The 16,453-nt window shown below is 54.8% G+C and overlaps 1 protein-coding gene across 9 annotated transcripts in view; it reads right to left on the bottom strand.

Annotated features, from left to right (window-relative positions):
- The window catches only part of KSR1 (kinase suppressor of ras 1), a 146,867-nt gene that overhangs the window by 28,062 nt on the left and 102,352 nt on the right, over nt 1–16,453 (bottom strand). For all 9 annotated transcript variants that reach the window (XM_032429191.1, XM_032429194.1, XM_032429189.1 and 6 more), the window contains 7 exons: nt 14,936–15,083; nt 10,390–10,849; nt 7,957–7,961; nt 5,350–5,410; nt 3,165–3,248; nt 1,588–1,649; nt 1,381–1,487 (listed from right to left, as the gene is read on the bottom strand). In XM_032429191.1, coding sequence (XP_032285082.1) covers nt 1,381–1,487; nt 1,588–1,649; nt 3,165–3,248; nt 5,350–5,410; nt 7,957–7,961; nt 10,390–10,849; nt 14,936–15,083 — 927 coding nt within the window. The remainder of the gene's footprint in view (nt 1–1,380; nt 1,488–1,587; nt 1,650–3,164; nt 3,249–5,349; nt 5,411–7,956; nt 7,962–10,389; nt 10,850–14,935; nt 15,084–16,453) is intronic.

The raw sequence follows: 16,453 nt of genomic DNA, 5'->3' as shown, positions 1-16,453 counted from the left end.
AGGACGACAGCTGGTCAGTGCCCTGGGTGAGGTAAGAGAAGGCACCACCCAGAACTATGTCAGGTCAGGGCCGGGCAGGTGCGTGCAGGAGGGCCTCCTGGAGGAGGAGGGGCTCTGAGTGGGTTCTGAAGAACTGACAAGTGTGGGTGTGGGGGGACGGTGTAAAGAAGGGGGTTCGTCTGGTGTTTGCCAGACAAGATTACAATGCTGGCAGGGTGGGAGGGGCAGATGGGGTGCCTAGCGTCCCTCGCGAGGAAGTGTGTATCTGTGACAGGCTGGACAACGCTGCTCCAGACAAGCAAGTTCGTGAACGTCTGTCCCCTCGTTACCCCTACAACACCCTGTCAACGAAGCATGATTATCCCCACTTTCCACACTAGGAAGCTGAGGCTCAGAGAGGTAAGGGAACTCACCCAAGGTCCCACAGACAAGAAAGGGGACTGACTAGTCGGGACTGGAGCTCAGCTGTGGTCCTGCACCTCTCCACTCCACCTCTCTATCCCTGGTGGGAACACCACCGTTGGGGGAAATGCAATGACAGGCGGAGGGAGGCTGAGAGAGGACACGAGCGGGCCCATAAGCACCGTCAGCTCTGAAGCACTGGCCTCCCTTGTCGGGCAGTAAGATGTGGAGCAGCGACCCCCAAGCTGCACCTTCTGGGTCCCTGGTGTTAATGGGCCGTACACCTGCTTCTCTTCTCCCTGCCCCAACCTCTACCCAGTCTGGCCCAAGCCACGGAGAAGCCAGTCGCATGCCCCTCCGTACGGAGGCAAGGGAATGCTAAGCCCTGGTCTGGGGCTGGGGCACAACACACTTGAAAACCCACAGCCACACCAGCAGCAGCCCTGGGGGAGGCCACCAGCTGCACGGTCACCAGGGGGCTGCCATCCGAAGCCACCACGAGCACAGGCGTCTTACAGACACCATGCGCTCCTGTGTCTGGGGGCCACGAAAGGCCTGTTAGACTCTCCTTTCCAATCTGTGTATCGGCAGAGGACCCCTGCTCTGGGCCTGCCCTCGCTCACGGGGGGGCCCTGTGCTCAGGGTCCTCATCTAAAATGGAGCTAATAGCAGCATGTGATTTTTAGAGCTATTGTGAAGATAAAAAGAAAGATCAATGAAAAAAGTTCCCAACTCACAGTAAGTGCCCGGGAAATGTTCCGTTGAACTGGGGAAGGAGGTCACAGGCAATTAACTACGATTTGGACATCAACATGAAGTCTATGAAATGGCTAACGACAGGATCCCCGAAGGCCACCCTCTGGCCTTGGGTTGCATGCCCCACTTCCCTGCCGGACCCCCACATTATAGGAGGAGCCCCGGGGCAGGGAGGGCTTCTCCCGGCAGAAGCAGCTGACCGGCGGGCCACCGCCCGTGTACCTTCTTTGTCAGTGCTTTGGGGAGGGTTCCGAAATGGGGCTCAGCTGCTCTGTCCACCGGGTTGTTGATATCCGAGGGGACAGATTCCGTCCTCCGAAGCCTAGGTTCTAGGTAAAAAGGAAAAGTGGGAACCATTAGCAGGGAGCAGATCAAGCTACAGAAAAGTCCACCCCAGCCCCCGAAAGCAGAGAAGAGTGGAACACTCACGTGGGAGGAAGGATATTCTACAGGCAGGGGCTTCCTTTGTACACTTGTTATGACATTTCAATCTGTGGAAAGGCGGCGGCAGGGTCAGTGCACGGAGGGCCACTCGGGGCTCCCAGGGCATGCACGGGGGCTCCGGGCAACACTCACTCTCGACTGCCTTGATCTCCACGCACTTCTCAACAACCATTAACCCAGACGTCTGGAATATTCCACGTTGATCGTCCTAGCAGCTACTGTCTGCCTAACCTCCCAGCAAAGCAGTTTTAATCATACCCATTTTAACTTGTTGTTGAGTCACACGTCTATTTCTCTTCTCTAAAGAAAAGGACACCCTCCACTCACATTCAGAAAACTGGAGACAAAAATCTGAACTTACAAAAAAGATGAATCAGAAGGAGAGTGTCTACATGACCAAGGGATCCCAGGGATGCAAGCGGCGGCCCCTCCCGCTGCATTCCAACACGGGCCACATGGTCTGAGGGTCAGCACAGGCCCAAATGGAAAGACCTAGGCCCTCAATTTGGTCCTATCTGCTGCACCCTGTCTTGGGGTTCTCAACAATCAAATGGGTTGACAGTGGGGCCCTACCAACTTCACATCACGATCGTCGAAGAGCGTGGGGCTCAGAGGTCATTCTACGCTCTCCATGTGAAAGGCATTTTGAAAGGGAGCGGGAGGTCCCCAGTATAAAGCCAGGAGCCACAGAAGACCTAGACTGGTGGAAAGTTCTGGTGGTGTCTCCTTGGTGGTCAGGGGAGTCATCAGGAAAACACCATTTATCCAACGGACATGCATGAGACCTGTCGCCTCTGGTCTGGCGGGAGCCTAAATGCTTTTCCTACAAACACTAGCTCAGAATCTGGAAGCCATCCTGATAGATAAAGGACCTGGAATCATCTGCCCAGTTGTGAAAAGGAGGCCCAGAAAGAGCAAGCATTTTGCCCCAGGTCACAAAGCAATGGAGGGGCAGTGATCCGGGAGCAGAGACTCCAGGTCCATCCTCTGCAAGCAACAAAGGACACTCTGCCCCCAGCGCTGTTCCCTTCCTTGTCCTTCTGTCCCACCAGAAACCACAATGGTCCGAAACAAGAAAGCTGTGTTTGTATAGAAGCAACATTCTCCCTGAACTCTCCTCTTCTGTGAACACCACGAGTCATCTCTGTTTTCACCCCCGCCTGACCCTTCTCCCCATCTTGTGTGCTAACACATGAGGATAAACTTCAGAACTCTGCAGAGTTTCCAGAAAAGTCCTCCCACTCCTCTCGGACTTTGTACAGGGTACAATACCTGGAATGCTCTTTCTTCCTTGGTCTCCCTGGTAAACTTCTACTCAACCTTCAAAGCCCACCTCAAATTTCCCCTTCTTCTGGGAATGCCTGCTCGATGCTTCCTTCATCTCCTAGAGAGGGCTGATTATACCACAGTGTGCCAAATGGAATTATAAATAGTAGCTTTAAGAACTCTCAAAGAGGTTCCCGTGAACTCTGACTTAACCTAAGGCCAAGATGAATCAAGTACTAAACTAAATGTATGGAGTTCACTCGCCTCTCCCACCCCTTCCACCCTCCGCGCATCACCTGCAATGCTTGCATTTCACTCCGAACATCATGCTCTTCTGGCACACGTGGCAGACCTGGGACAGCCAAGACTTGGTGGAGAACCTGCAGGAGGTGGACACAGGAAAACGCTCACGTGGCTCAGAGACCAGAGCCTGGACAGGGGAGGGCCCCCGGGAAACCAGGAGACTGGGTTCCATCCCGGAGCGACCGGTGCCCTCTCCCAGGGCAGGGATGCCCAGGCCCACTGCCTGCTCCTGGGCATTCAGAGTTCCCAGCCACAATGTCATCCTTGCCAAAATCCCAGTCAGTGTGGTCACGGATGCCAGCTCTCCGGCAGCAGCCATCGAAATTACAAGTGCGCATACCGAGCGATTCCCGTCGTAGGAATTGATCCAACAGACACTCCCGCGGGGGTCAAATGAGGTACAGACAAGGTTACGCCCCGCCGCGGGTCTGCAGCAGTAAAAAACTGAGAACAGCCTGTGCTGTTGAGGTGTGCAGGCGGCTGACGATGCCAAGTACCATCCACCCACACCATCGGACACCGTGGGGCCAGGAAACAAAATAAGAAAGCTCTTTTTGTGCAAATACAGAATGATCTCCAAATTACATTATCAGGGAAAAAAAGTACAACATAACTCCATCTATATGAAGTTCAAATACAGGAAAAAGTAACCAATGAGGACAGAAATGAACAGTAACCCCTGGGCGGTAGTGTGATGGACCCGGAGGGGCCAAAGATCAATTTTTTGGAGGGCTAGAATGCTCTGGAGCTTCACCTGGGTGGTACACATGGGTGTATCCATATGTAAAAATGCATTTGGGCTCTCAGCTTTACGTAAATGATGCCTCCATCTTTACAAGAAAAGAAGCAAAGAATAGAACAGTGTGTATAATACACATACGTATTTGCTTGTATAAAAATATCTCAAGAAACCACCAAGATGTGCCTACAGGGGGACCCAGAGGGCTGGGGGCAGCAGCAGGAGGGGAGCGCGTGGATAACCCTCTACACCTCTTGATTTTTGAACATCTTTCAATCCAAACTAAATCAAAAATTAAAAAGTTAAAAAAACACAAAAGATAGATTGGAAGGAAGGACAGGGGTTGAGTGGGTGCTGTCCGGCAGAGAAAAAACAGAAAAAGTCTAAGGCAGTCCACAGGGTGGAGAGGCCGAAGGGCAGAAAGAACTCACATTGTTGGAGGAACAGATTTTTTTGAAAGCAGAGCCTATCATAGTAACAACTGAACACAGAATGGTTTGTAAGGCATCCAGGGGTCCCCATCGTGGTGCCTCAGCCACAGCCTCTCTTCCGCAAGACTCCGGTGTACAGGGATCAGCCCTGACGAGGCCCCAGAGGGGCCTGGGCGCCGGCCACAGGACTCAAGCGCTATCTTACCGGCAGCGTGACCTCAGACAAATTACTCAGGCCCCAGAGCCCCAGCGGGTCTCCACCTCTGGGCAAGAATTCCAGGCCAGCCTCCCAGGCTCACTGCAGCTCAGCTCACGCTCCAGGGGGAAACAAAAGGCTGCTGCAAGTCACAAAGCTCTTGACAAGCGTGCCCTGTTGTGTTCCCGACAGCCTTTAGCAGGGACGGCCAGAGCACAGGCATCCCGAGGTGTCGTTTTGCAGGTTGTCCAGCATGACAGACCTGCTGTTTGTGACACATGCCAGCCTCACAGGTGCTGAGGCCAAGCCTTCGGGCCAGTCCATGTCGTGGGCCCATATCAGCCCATGCCAACACGCACCGGCCACCAGAGTCCCTAGAAGTTGTTGGAAATCCAGACTGCCAAGCCGAGAACTTTAGGGATGGGCCACGGGAGTCTGGGGTTTCAAAGCTTCATGGGCTCTGATGTGCGGCCAGCTGTAGGCCCCGCATGATCTCATGCTGGACCTGCAGGAAGCTCTCAGCTCCTCCTCCCTGAGACCGAGGCCTGTGTTTTCCCTCAGTGCAGGGGTGGGGTCGGGGAGGGTCCAGCAAGCCCATACAGCCACTGGTGACGGGCAGGGGCTCCAGGTGGGTGCAGGGCTGTGTTCACAGAGGTGATGGACAGACCAGAGGCAAAAAGCCCTGAGAAACAGGGATCAGGATAGATCTCCCCCCCCCGCCATGAAGAGCGACCCCTCAGTGGGGGCCCCAGCCCATGCAGGCCCCAGCCCAGCTCTGGGCCCCCTCCCCATCCCAGCCTGGCTGGACCTACCTGTGAGTCACCGACAGCCCGATATCCCTTCGTACCATCTGTGGGGATCCATGTGGGAGATCTGCAGGGAAAGAGGCCAGGTCGGCTGAGGAGGCCTGTTTCCGTGGCCCTCTAGGTCACAGAGCACAGGCTGGGTGGGTGAGAGGACTTAGTGAACAGTAGATAAAGGTGTCCCTGAACATTCAAAACAGGGACAGGCCAGGGAGACCAATGGGGCAGCGTAGCTCATGCTTGGCCCTGCTATTCCTGGGAACGTTACTGCCTGGTCTCCGCCCATGGTTCGGACACCATCCCTGTGTGGCTCCTAGCTTTAGGGGAAGGCAGCCTTGAAAGGCAGAAGGCAAAGCAATGGTGAGGACAGAAGTCTCCACCGATGTCCACCGATGTCCACCTCTTGCACTCCCGCATGGATGCATCCATAGGTCACTGTTTGCAAGCACTTAATGCGGGTCTCTTGTTTAGTGGGTAGGAGGTCTCTGGCCCTCGCCGGCAGACGGCTTGGGGCTGGTTAGCACACCCAGTACCTTTACAACCACAAGCACCTGGAGATTTTGCTCTCAGAGCCTCCAGTGCCAGACCCTGGCAGGCAGAGCAAGGACACGGTGAAGCTTCACCAGAGCCCCACATGGGCCAGTCCCACTGGCTTCCAGAGGAGTCTCACTCAGGCCACGAGCTTTGAGGCGAGCATTCCGTCTGCCTTCCTGGAGGGCACCCTAGGCTCTCCCTGTCCTAATCCTGCGTTCCCCATTAGAACAGCATCCCCAGTGTTCATGCCTTACAGGTCAGGCAGTGGAGGGGCAGCTGGAGGCGACCCCTCCATGGCAGCCCACATGTCCCACCGCCTCCTGCCCTGTCTCTGCCTGGGCACCCCTGCTCCTCCCCCTCTTCCCGGTCCTGCTTCTGCCCCTACTCAGCACCGCCTAGCTCCCCCTGGAGGACGGGCTCTCAACTGCGTCCTGATGGGCTTCAGGGGTTCTGGGAAACACTCTGGACTGGTAAGCTTTGTGGGCTTTTCCCTGGAAGGAGGGTCTAAACTGTTATCCAGTTATCAAAAGGAACCATAACCCAGATAAGTCAGGAACGTGGTGCTTGAGGGATGTGCGGCCATCTCCTGTCCTCGGAGTCGGCAACAACCCCCCCTCCAAAATGTGCTGGCCGGGCACACACCTGGTGCTCATTAAGTGCTGGTTCACCTAATGCCAAGTACCATATACCTGAGCACATAGCGAGGGCGAGCTGCAGGTGCTGACTCCTCCTTCCATACCAAGGGGAGTCTGATCAGGACCAAAGGGCCCTCTCTACCCCGTGGTCATTCAGGAACCCACCATCACACTAGCCCAGCTCTCTCTGGCACGTCTGCCCTGGAGCTGACTTGTCCCAACTCCCTCCTGGGACCCAGGTCACTGGGAGCAGCCAAAGCCAGCAAAGCACATGGGTCCAAAAGGGGTTAGGCTGCCAGCCTAAGAGAAAGGGACTCTGGAAAAACGAGATTTCAACCACATATACCCGCTATGATTGACTCGTAATGTCTGCTGCGGGCGTGGGACAGGAGGGAGGGGAGATGGCACGTGGGCCAGGCATCAGGTGCCCCGGATCTAGATGAAACACTCGCCCTGAAGTCTCACTGCTGCGGTCCCTGAGTTACTGCAGCAACCGGGAGGCTGACAGGATGGGCTGTCCCAGGGATGTGGGTGCTCGATTCTCCCCCAAGGTGCTGAAGTTTGCACCCGTGCTCCAGGGAAGGGGCAGCGCAGCCTCCCTCCTTGCTCGCCCTATGCCCTATGCCCCCATGGTAAGCCGGCAGCCAGCTTCATTTTGGCAGAGTTCTGGCCTGCCATCCTGTCTCCCCCCCCCGCTGTCACTGAGACCCTGCTGACAGCTCGGTCACTCCGCTTAGCCAGCTCAGGATAGGACAAAAATAAATGGCTATTTTGCTCAGGCCCAAACCAGACATCTCTGCATTTCCAGGGAGATAATTCAAAGCAGACCCCAGAGGCATGGTTGCTGCCCTCTGCTCTGCCTCAGGAGAGAGAAGCCCTACAGTGCAGCCCAGTGCAAGACCCTGCTTCCAACCTGGAGGTGGACGGCTGGAAAAAGGGATGGGGGGCCGCCGGGGCTCCCTCCGCCCCTCCCAAAGGGGCCTTCCCATTCACACCCTCCCATCTCCTGGGGCCTCATGCAGAGTCAAGCCACATTCCTGCCTCCGGGTTGCCTCTCTCCTGAGAAGAGGGGTCCCAGGACATCAGCTGACATCCACCTACACCAGACCGATGGCGCGCCTCTGGGTGACTGCCGCAGCCCAGTACGCAAGGCTCCCTGCCAGAGGTCACCTGTGGGGATGGCCAGCTACAGACAGGGCCTGAGTGGGGACTGTCCACGGCCCAAGATGCTCTCCAGGCCACTGCTTCGCAGAGAGCGGCTCCTGGCTGGGCTGAGGCCACCTGTCCGAGGGCTAGTTCCCGAGGCGTTTCCCAGCACCTCTGCTGCTGGATGGTGGAAAGGCCGAGTAGGCTGAGAGAGGGTCAAGGAAATCCACCCCTGACAGGGACAGCAACACAAACACGATTCTCCCGGGTGGCAGAGGGGACGAAAATGAATCACTCTTACCAAACCTGCAGGAGACAAAAAAGAGAGAGTGGGATGATGTCACCATGCTGACTCAGCATGTTCCCCAGAACCCCCCCGGCCGCGCCCTGGAGGGAGCGGGCAATGTGCTCAGTTGAGGGCTTTGAGTCCCTGGTGCGTGGGGCCAAGCTGGCCGCCTGACTATGGATCAATGGAAAGGGCTCAATGGAAAGGGCTAGAAGTTACCCCCCGTGGGCACTGGAGCTACCCCTGTGCTTCGCGCTGCCTACATTAGCTTGTCTAAGCCTCGCCAGACACGCAGCCTGGTAGGGTTCACTCCGTTTCACAACTGAGCAAACAGCCTCACAGTCTCCCCAGGTCACACACCCGCAAGCGGGGACAGCCCGCCCAGAGCCCTGCGGGGAGGGGTGCTCAGGGTCCAGGCAGGAGACGGGGAAGTGGCTGGGGCAGGAGGACGAGAACAGTTGTGAGCACAGAAAGGCGGCCCTCAAGGAGGGCCAGATGGGGACATGCCCTGCGCCAGCCTCCTCAAGGGGTGCCACTATCCCGGCAGCGAAGAAAACTGGGGGAGATCCAGGCCACCTAGTCCACCCTCTGGGCTCACTGAGAGCAACAAGGTGACCTGAGTATCCGTGTCAGCACTAGTTCTAGTGGCTCTGTGTGGACTCGACTCAGAATCCCAGGGTGAGGCCCACCTCACCAGCTGTGGGATCTGAGGACGTGGAGTCATCTGCCTGAGGCTCTGTTCTCCGCCCAGAGCCCAGAATGAGACCAGAGTCCTTCTGATGCTCTTCTCAGGGGAAGATGAGAAACAGACGCATTGGGTTTACCCAATGAGATGCCCTCTGATGACCCACATCCATGTGTCCCCATGGTAGTTATACTCTCTGGGAGAGGAGGATCCAGAAGGGGAGGAAGGCTGCAGTCCCTTCTGGGGGGTGTGGGGGAGGACCGGGCCCCAGCAGGACAGGCTGATGAGGAGTGGCAGGGTAGGTCACAGCATGGATTTCTCTCCTTGGGTGACATACTCAAAACCATCAGAGATGTCCAGGGCCCATCCCATAAGGGACCCAGGACAGCCTACACTGGGACACGGGGAGCAAGCCTACCTAAGACCAGAAGAGGAGAGCCCGTGTCAGGAGAAAAGCCAAGTCCTCAACCCTCAGAGGTACAAGAAGGTAGGAGCACCCAAAGAAAACTCCTTCCTTCCCCTCTGCCCTGCCCACAAGAGTACACTGACGAGGGCAATTCTTACAGTAGCAGAACAGAGAATGACCTGACAGAAGATAGTTAAAACTATACGATGCAATGATATGAAGTTAAAAAGATGAGGTAGTTTGAATAACTATAGGTATATGCAAACTTGATAACCTGGTTGGCTCTGCAAGGGGAACGGGGTGACTGAGGAAAAATGGTGGGGGAAACCGCACACCGTCGGCCCCTACAAACTACAGGAGCTATGAAGCTTCTGTGTCTTGGACTATGTCACCATTAGTACCTATTTAAGCATATAGGTTAAGAACATTTTTTACATAAAAGAGTAACATATTTTAAGATATATGGACGTGAAGTTCTCAGATATCAAGGTAAGTGGAAAAAAACAGGTTAGGGGCACCTGGGTGGCTCAGCTGGTTAAGCATCCGACTCTTGGTTTCAGCTCAGGTCGTGATCTCAGGGTTGTGAGATCGAACCCCACGTCGGGCTCTGCGCTCAGTGGGAGTCTGCTGGAGATTCTCTCTCCCTCTCCCTCTGGCCCTCCCCCAGCTCGTGTTTGCGTGCTCTCTCTCTCAAATAAATGAATAAACCTTTGGAGGAAAAAAAAATAGGTTCTAGAATAGAGTACATAGTATTTGATAATCATTAGAGGTTTCAGCCAGATATTCCAGTTCTTCCTACCTGGGCACAAGAGAGAATTACATTTCTTGGTTCCTTTGTTTGGGTGGGGCCATGAATGGTGAGTGCAACTTGCAGGAAAGAGCACGTAATTACTAGTGTGTAACAGCTAAAATTCTTTTTTCCTCTGCCCTAGTGGAATGTTACAGACAGTGTTCCAGAAAGTGGCTGTTCTGTCAGCCTGGGACATGGAATGAGGCCGACTCACAGTGGACAAGTGGCATGAGCAAAAACTAGATCTTTGTCATTTTAAGACCCAGAGAGCTAGGGGTTACTGCAGCAGAACCCAGTCTGTCCTGACTGACGCATGGTACCATTCTGTGTGTGTGTGCGTGCACACGTCCAGAAAAGAACCTAGCAGGCAGGATTCAGTCCAAACTGCTAACAAAGCCTGGAGAGTGGACTGAGACACAGAGGCACTTTTCCCTTTGCACCCTTCTAGGTCGGTTGATTTTATTTGTCCTTTGAAAATAAAGCCCATATTCCCTTTATGATGAGAAAACCGTAGACAGAACTTTCAGTGGATGGCACACTGAGCACCAGCCTGGCGGGAACACTCACCTCATCGGGGAGACCTCGTCAATACGGTTCCCCAGCTGAGACTCGTGGGACTTGCTCCGGGTGAGCGTGGGGAAGCTGGGCAGCAGCTGAAAAACCTTGCGGCTGGGCGGGGGCGGCGTCCGCGGCGGTTTCAGCTTGGTGTGCCTTCGCAGCTGGGGCGTGGTCGGGGGGGTGATGAAGCTGTGCAGGGCCCGGGGGGTCAGCCGGCCACTGGTGTGCAGGAGGATACAGGTGTCCGAGAGGCCCTCACAGGGGCCGGGGATCGGGGAGTCCGAGGTGGGCAGAGCGGACACAGACACGGAGCGTGGGCCCTGGGTGCTGCCGCCCATTCTGCCCAGCTGGGCGCCCCCTGGGGGCCAAGGCAGGCTGGCCGGCGAGAGGGCGTCCGCGGAAGGCCCTGAGCTGCTTTCCCGCCGGGCATCCAATGAACTCCAGCCTGAGTCCTCTTTGTGCTCTCCTCCTGTGGGCCAAGAAGTCGAGTCACACATGGTCAGAACTAGAGGGACTTACTAGCTAGGTGAGGTGGCCAGGGCCCCGAGGTTAACACCTTGCCCAGGGCTGCACGGTCCCTTCTCGGCAGGCTTCGACTCGAAGCCTTTATACAGGCCTCTCGAGCACACACATCACCACCCGTGTCGTCTGTGACTGTGAGGCCACCAGCTCAGATATTACCGTCCCCATTTTATAGATGGGAAATGAGGACCAGAGAGAATGGCTCGTCTAGGGTTCTTGCTGGCAGGTCTGCGGGGAGCAAGCTGGGAAACCCAACCCCAAAATGGGTGACCACAGAGAGGGAAGTGGCAACTGATCTTTAAGAGTCAAGAAGGGGAAGCTGGGGTGCTCGAAGGGGATAACTCCATGTCAAGAAAATTCAAACACCAGGAAAGGGGCATATCAACCTTCAGTAGTAATCTGCCCTGGGAATTTGCTATAGGACAGAGATCTGGTTAGAAGAGGATCAATAGCCAATTCCTTCCGAGAGGCACCCGTGACTTTTGGCTGCCCACACAGTGGACCCCTGAGACCTTGAGGCTCTGGGCAGTTCCAACTCAGCGACCCAGTCTGTCCATTCATTCGAGCATATGCTGGATGCCGGGTGTCAGGCCATGAAAAAAGACATCCACTGTGCTCAGACAGTCCAAAGCGCAGGACAGCAGTGTGCTGAGACAGAGACGCCCAGGCCCTGAGGGAGCATGGAGAAGGGGGACCATAACTAGCCTGGAGGTCGGGGGCTTCCCAGAGGTGGTGGCGTTTGGGCTGAGCCACCTGGAGAAGGTGAAGCAGGTGCACCAGGCAGAGGAAATAGTACATGCAAAGGCAGGGAGCCCACAGCACCTTCTGGTGACTACGAGGAGTTCCTCGTGCCTGGAGAGGTCAGGACGAGCCAGAGAGCTGCAAGAGGCCAGCTCAGGAGGGGTCTCGGAGGCCTCGCCAAGGACTTTAGGTTGGAGCTTATAAGGGATGGGGAGATATCAAAGGGTTGGGGGCAGGGAGAAAGGAGCCTGTCTACAGAGACCCCGATGTGGGGAAGCAAAAGACACCTCCCTCCTTATTTTACCAGTGAGGGGAAAGTATCGATAGGTCGATGTTGACTCAAGACAAAATGAACTTCCACACTGGAGTTATTCCGCTTTGTGCTTTCTCCCCTGTATCGCTCAGTCTTCCCAGCACGTCAGGGAGGCCAGGAACGCTGACGAGGTCAGGCGGCTAAGCGTGAGGTGGGACAGGAACAGCGCCCTTGGTCCCGACCGCGGCACTAGGCCTCCTCCCACAAGGCTGTCCATCCTGAATGGCCTACAAATACAGCTCAGTCTGGCAAGCAAAAGAGCTCTGTGTCATCAGAGGTGCTCCAGCCCAGCCCGGACGCCATTGATCAGGGATGGTGGAGAGAAACTGGCCTTCACAACACTCAAGGGCTCTTTGTACATGTCCTCCCTCCTCAAGGACCCTTTCCCCTACTGCACTGCCTCAGGACTTTCTTCTCAGGAATCAACTCCATGGAGTGAGTGACTCAGTCCGTGTGTTCCTTGTGTTTGCTCTTGTAGAACCTGCAGCCACAACTGTAACTTAGAGACTAGACTCCCGGAGGCTCTGGCCTATCTCTTCCTGAGGGGATGGAAGATCGAGTTCCATGATCCATGCACAAGTCCGCCACCCAAGGAAACGAGTCCCAAACGCTTCAGACTGCCCATTTAATCTCTGCTGCTTTGAGCCGCCCAGGGATGGCACATGGGTCTCGACACACACGCGAACACTAGTTATCTGGCAGTGGCTCTCGAGAATGATTCTGGAGTCACTCAGTAGGAAGAGCTGGGGAGTGATTAGAGACGTGTGCTATGGATGAGGGACCGAAGCATCAGCAGAAATGATCTCCCTTATTCACTGGACACTGGCACGGAGAACCATCCTTCACTCACCTTTCTTAAGACCAGGGGCCACAAGGCAAATGCGTTCAACACTTTCCATGACCCCGCAAACCTAATACTGAAAAGAGCACTAATATATGCCAGGCTCTGGTCTAAGTACTTGACGGTCACTCATTTCATCCTTACAACAACACGATGAGAGAATGCTGTTATGACCTCCACCGTACAGATGAGGAAACTGAGGCACGGTGGGGTTAAGTCACAGACCGAGGTCCCACAGATTCTAGGAGTGCTGGGCTGAGACAAATGGATTCCACGGTCCATCTTTACTGCAATTAGACTGCTCTCACCAAGCCCAGTTAGTTGTAATTAAGACTATGACCACATGATCTGAGAGGCAGGGTGATCACAGTCCCCACCCAGTCCCCAGCAGGTGCCCTAGGAGTATGGTCACCGCTGGGCAGACGCATTTGGATGAGGTGTGGCCAGGACCCTCTTGTGGACGTAGAGGTACCACAAGCTGAGACCAGATGAGAAGGATGTGGAAAAGACCCTGTCCTCCCCAGAGGCCTCCTCTGGGGCATAGTAGAAAAGCACCCTCTGAGGAAGAAACCCAGCTCTGGGGCGTGCCACGTGTGGGACCCCAGATAACTCACCCAATGCCTCTGATGCTCCAGCTAGAAGAGGCTCTCCCCACCACCACTTAAAAAGGTGTTGCCACTTGGGGCGCCTGGGTGGCTCAGTTGGGTAAGCGACTGCCTTCAGCTTAGGTCATGATCCTGGAGTCCTGTGATCGAGGCCCACATCGGGCTCCCTGCAGGGAGTCTGCTTCTCCCTCTGACCCTCCTCCCTCTCATGCTCTCTCTCTCAAATAAATAAATAAAATCTTAAAAAAAAAAAAAAAAAGGTGTTGCCACACACATGTCAAGTGCCTGGCTTCATAAATTAGCGTTAATGAGTTGGTGATCCCCCTAGCTTGGCACCTAGGACAGGCAGTCACCTTCCCAACACAAATAGGTCACCACCCCTCCTCGACTGCTGGTTCCTCCACAATTCTTTACAATTCAGGCATAAGGAGGGAAGGCTGACAAGTTACCCACCCCAGTCCCAGCTTGGATGGCAAGTACTTCTAAGTTCCCACAATGTGGAAACAAGCTAGCCACCCACAAAGACTGAGGCTGGAATCCCAGCTCTGTCACCCACTGCTGGGTGTCCTCAGCGAAGCCCTTTCCCCTCTTTGGGCTCCATCTCCTCTATAAAATGTGGGAATGAGAATGTGGACTATGTCTCTCTCACGTTTATTCTGTAGCCCCTGCTAGGAGGCCTGGCCTGTCGAGGTCTTCAGAACTGAGTGAGGCTCTCCACGCTGGGCTCTGTGTTCAGAGGAGGACTTGGGACAATGGGGTCCAGGAAGAAATCAAGCCCAATCCCCTCGTGGGGGGATCAAGCAGAATATAAACCCCAGTAGCTTCCTTAAGCCTCAGTCAGCCAGAAATAAGACAGGTGGCTCCGATCATTAAAAATGGGACTAATTCCATTCATTAGGCTTACTGTAAAGCCTTATCGGTATCGTATTGGGAACGTGAAATCACGGCATTTAAAGCCGTTTCCAAGGCAAGATTTAAAAAGCCTGTAAATAATTCCCAAGGAACTCCTCATAATGCCAGGATGACACACTTTGCCTGGGGCGGCCATGTACACACTCACAGCTGAAACACCACACAATTTCTCTCATCATGCTTCTGCCTTCTGAGCACACAGCCCAGCAGCCAATGGGGACAGGAGAAGGTAGGGAGCAGACTGGGGGTGAGCTGGGCTGGGGAGGGGGCTGGAATGCAGGGAGCTGAGGGAGGGTCAGAGCCCAACAGATGTGCTCAAAACAGGGGAAATCACACAGGGCCCACCCAGTGGACAGGACTGGGGTCTCTGATGATGGCAAAAGCTTCCCTTGGTTCATCCTAGCCAGAGCAGTCGGGATGCAAATCCTCTATCTCAGATCACACACTCTCTGGCCTTTCCAAGCTGCCCCAGAAACCCTGGGCCATACTTGCCCCACCCGCGTCAGTGGCCCCAGGGAAGCAGGACAGGCCTGGAGAGGGAAGCCTGCTATTTCAGCCCCGCTGGAGGGACAGGGAGCCGATGGGGCCGGCCTCAGCACTGGGGAGGCCAGTCCTACCTACCCAGACCTGTCACTTTCCGCAGGCAGGCAAGGGCGTACTGCAGGCGGCTACACTCCTCGGCGTTGGCCCCGTAGCGCCGAAGCGTCTCCTTCACCTTGACCTCGTTCATGTCCAGCAGGGCATCCAGCGTGAGCTCGCTGAGGATCTCCTGAGGAAGTACAGAAGGGAGAGGCAGAGAGCTGGTGAGCAGTCAGGCCGGCCCGGGCGCCCTCCTCATCCTCTCCGCCGCCTGGGCTGGGCTCCCCCGCTGAGTGGCAGGGGCCAGGTGCCGGCAGGCCGGCTTCGGGACCAGAAGCCACCACTTGTCAGAGGACACAGGCAACTAGCTCTTGCCCCCACCCCCAGCGCTCCCAGAGACAGCAGCTGAGCTCGAGACACCAAAGCTGCAGGGCTGGGGTGGGGGAAGGACGGAAAAAACAGCAAAGTTACGATGAGGGCACGTTGCCCGCTTGTTTCTTTTTATGCCTCTGCACAGAAAAATGATGAATCATGACAACTTCTTAGAATGACAAGAACTTCAGATAAAGATGGCCCTTTGCAATTTTGCTGTATCTGAATTAGACAAGATAGATTCCAAATAAAACTGGCTTAACGAGAGAAGGGTTAAAAAGAATTAACCCTCACAAAACACCGTCTAGGACCTTACTACCTCGCCTTATTTAAATCTCAGTCAAAACCTTTCGAGGATTCAAGGTAGCAGAGAGGAAGGGAGAGACTCAGGTGCGACAAGGACTCCATGTGGACTCTCATGGAGGGGCCAGATGGGAAGGGACGCAGGGGGGCCTCTCGGAGAGAGAGTGGCCCCTGGCGGACCAGCATGGAAAAGGGAGCCTCAGACCTACAGCCAGAAGGAACTGGCTTCTGCCAACAACCTGAATGCACCTAGACGCGGCTTCTTCCCAAAACTTCCAGGTAAAAGGCCAGCCTTGCTGACACCTTAAGTTCTTGGGCCTGGTGAGATCCTCCATCCTGTTCTCCTCCTACAGAACTGTGAGCTAAGAAATGGGGGATGTTTTCGGCTGCTGTGTTTGTGGTTATTTGTTATACAGCAACAGAAAACTAATACAGAGAGTGAATATTTGAATCAAGGCCTGACTTCAAAGCTTGTGCTCTTTCTTCTCATCAAGGAGGAAGAAAACCCCTCCGGTTCGGACTGCTTTGAGCCTATGTGATACCCAGTCCGGAGCAGACACACAAAACGATAGCATATGTCTCTGGCTTGCAGGTAACTGACATAAAAAGACAAGTCACTGCAAAGCAATATAATATGGCCTAGCACAGAGAAAGCTCAAAGAGCTACCTGAGGGAGGGCGTGGAATGAGGGGTGGGACTGGGGATCAGGGTATTTCTTCTTCTTCTTTGGCCCCTTTCGTTATTTTCCAGATTTTCTATGTCAGGGAAGGCCATATCCCACATCAAATGATTCATATAAAGCTTGTAGTTCTTCAGAATCTAAGCTGATTTCCATTGATGTCAGCTAGCTGTGTAATCTTCTTTTAGAAAGAGTTACTGTCCATT

This window comes from Phoca vitulina, unplaced genomic scaffold (genome assembly GCF_004348235.1).
Source record: "Phoca vitulina isolate PV1807 unplaced genomic scaffold, GSC_HSeal_1.0 scaffold40, whole genome shotgun sequence".
NCBI classification, from domain to species: Eukaryota; Metazoa; Chordata; class Mammalia; order Carnivora; family Phocidae; genus Phoca; species Phoca vitulina.
This window is presented reverse-complemented; position numbering and strand designations above follow the sequence as displayed.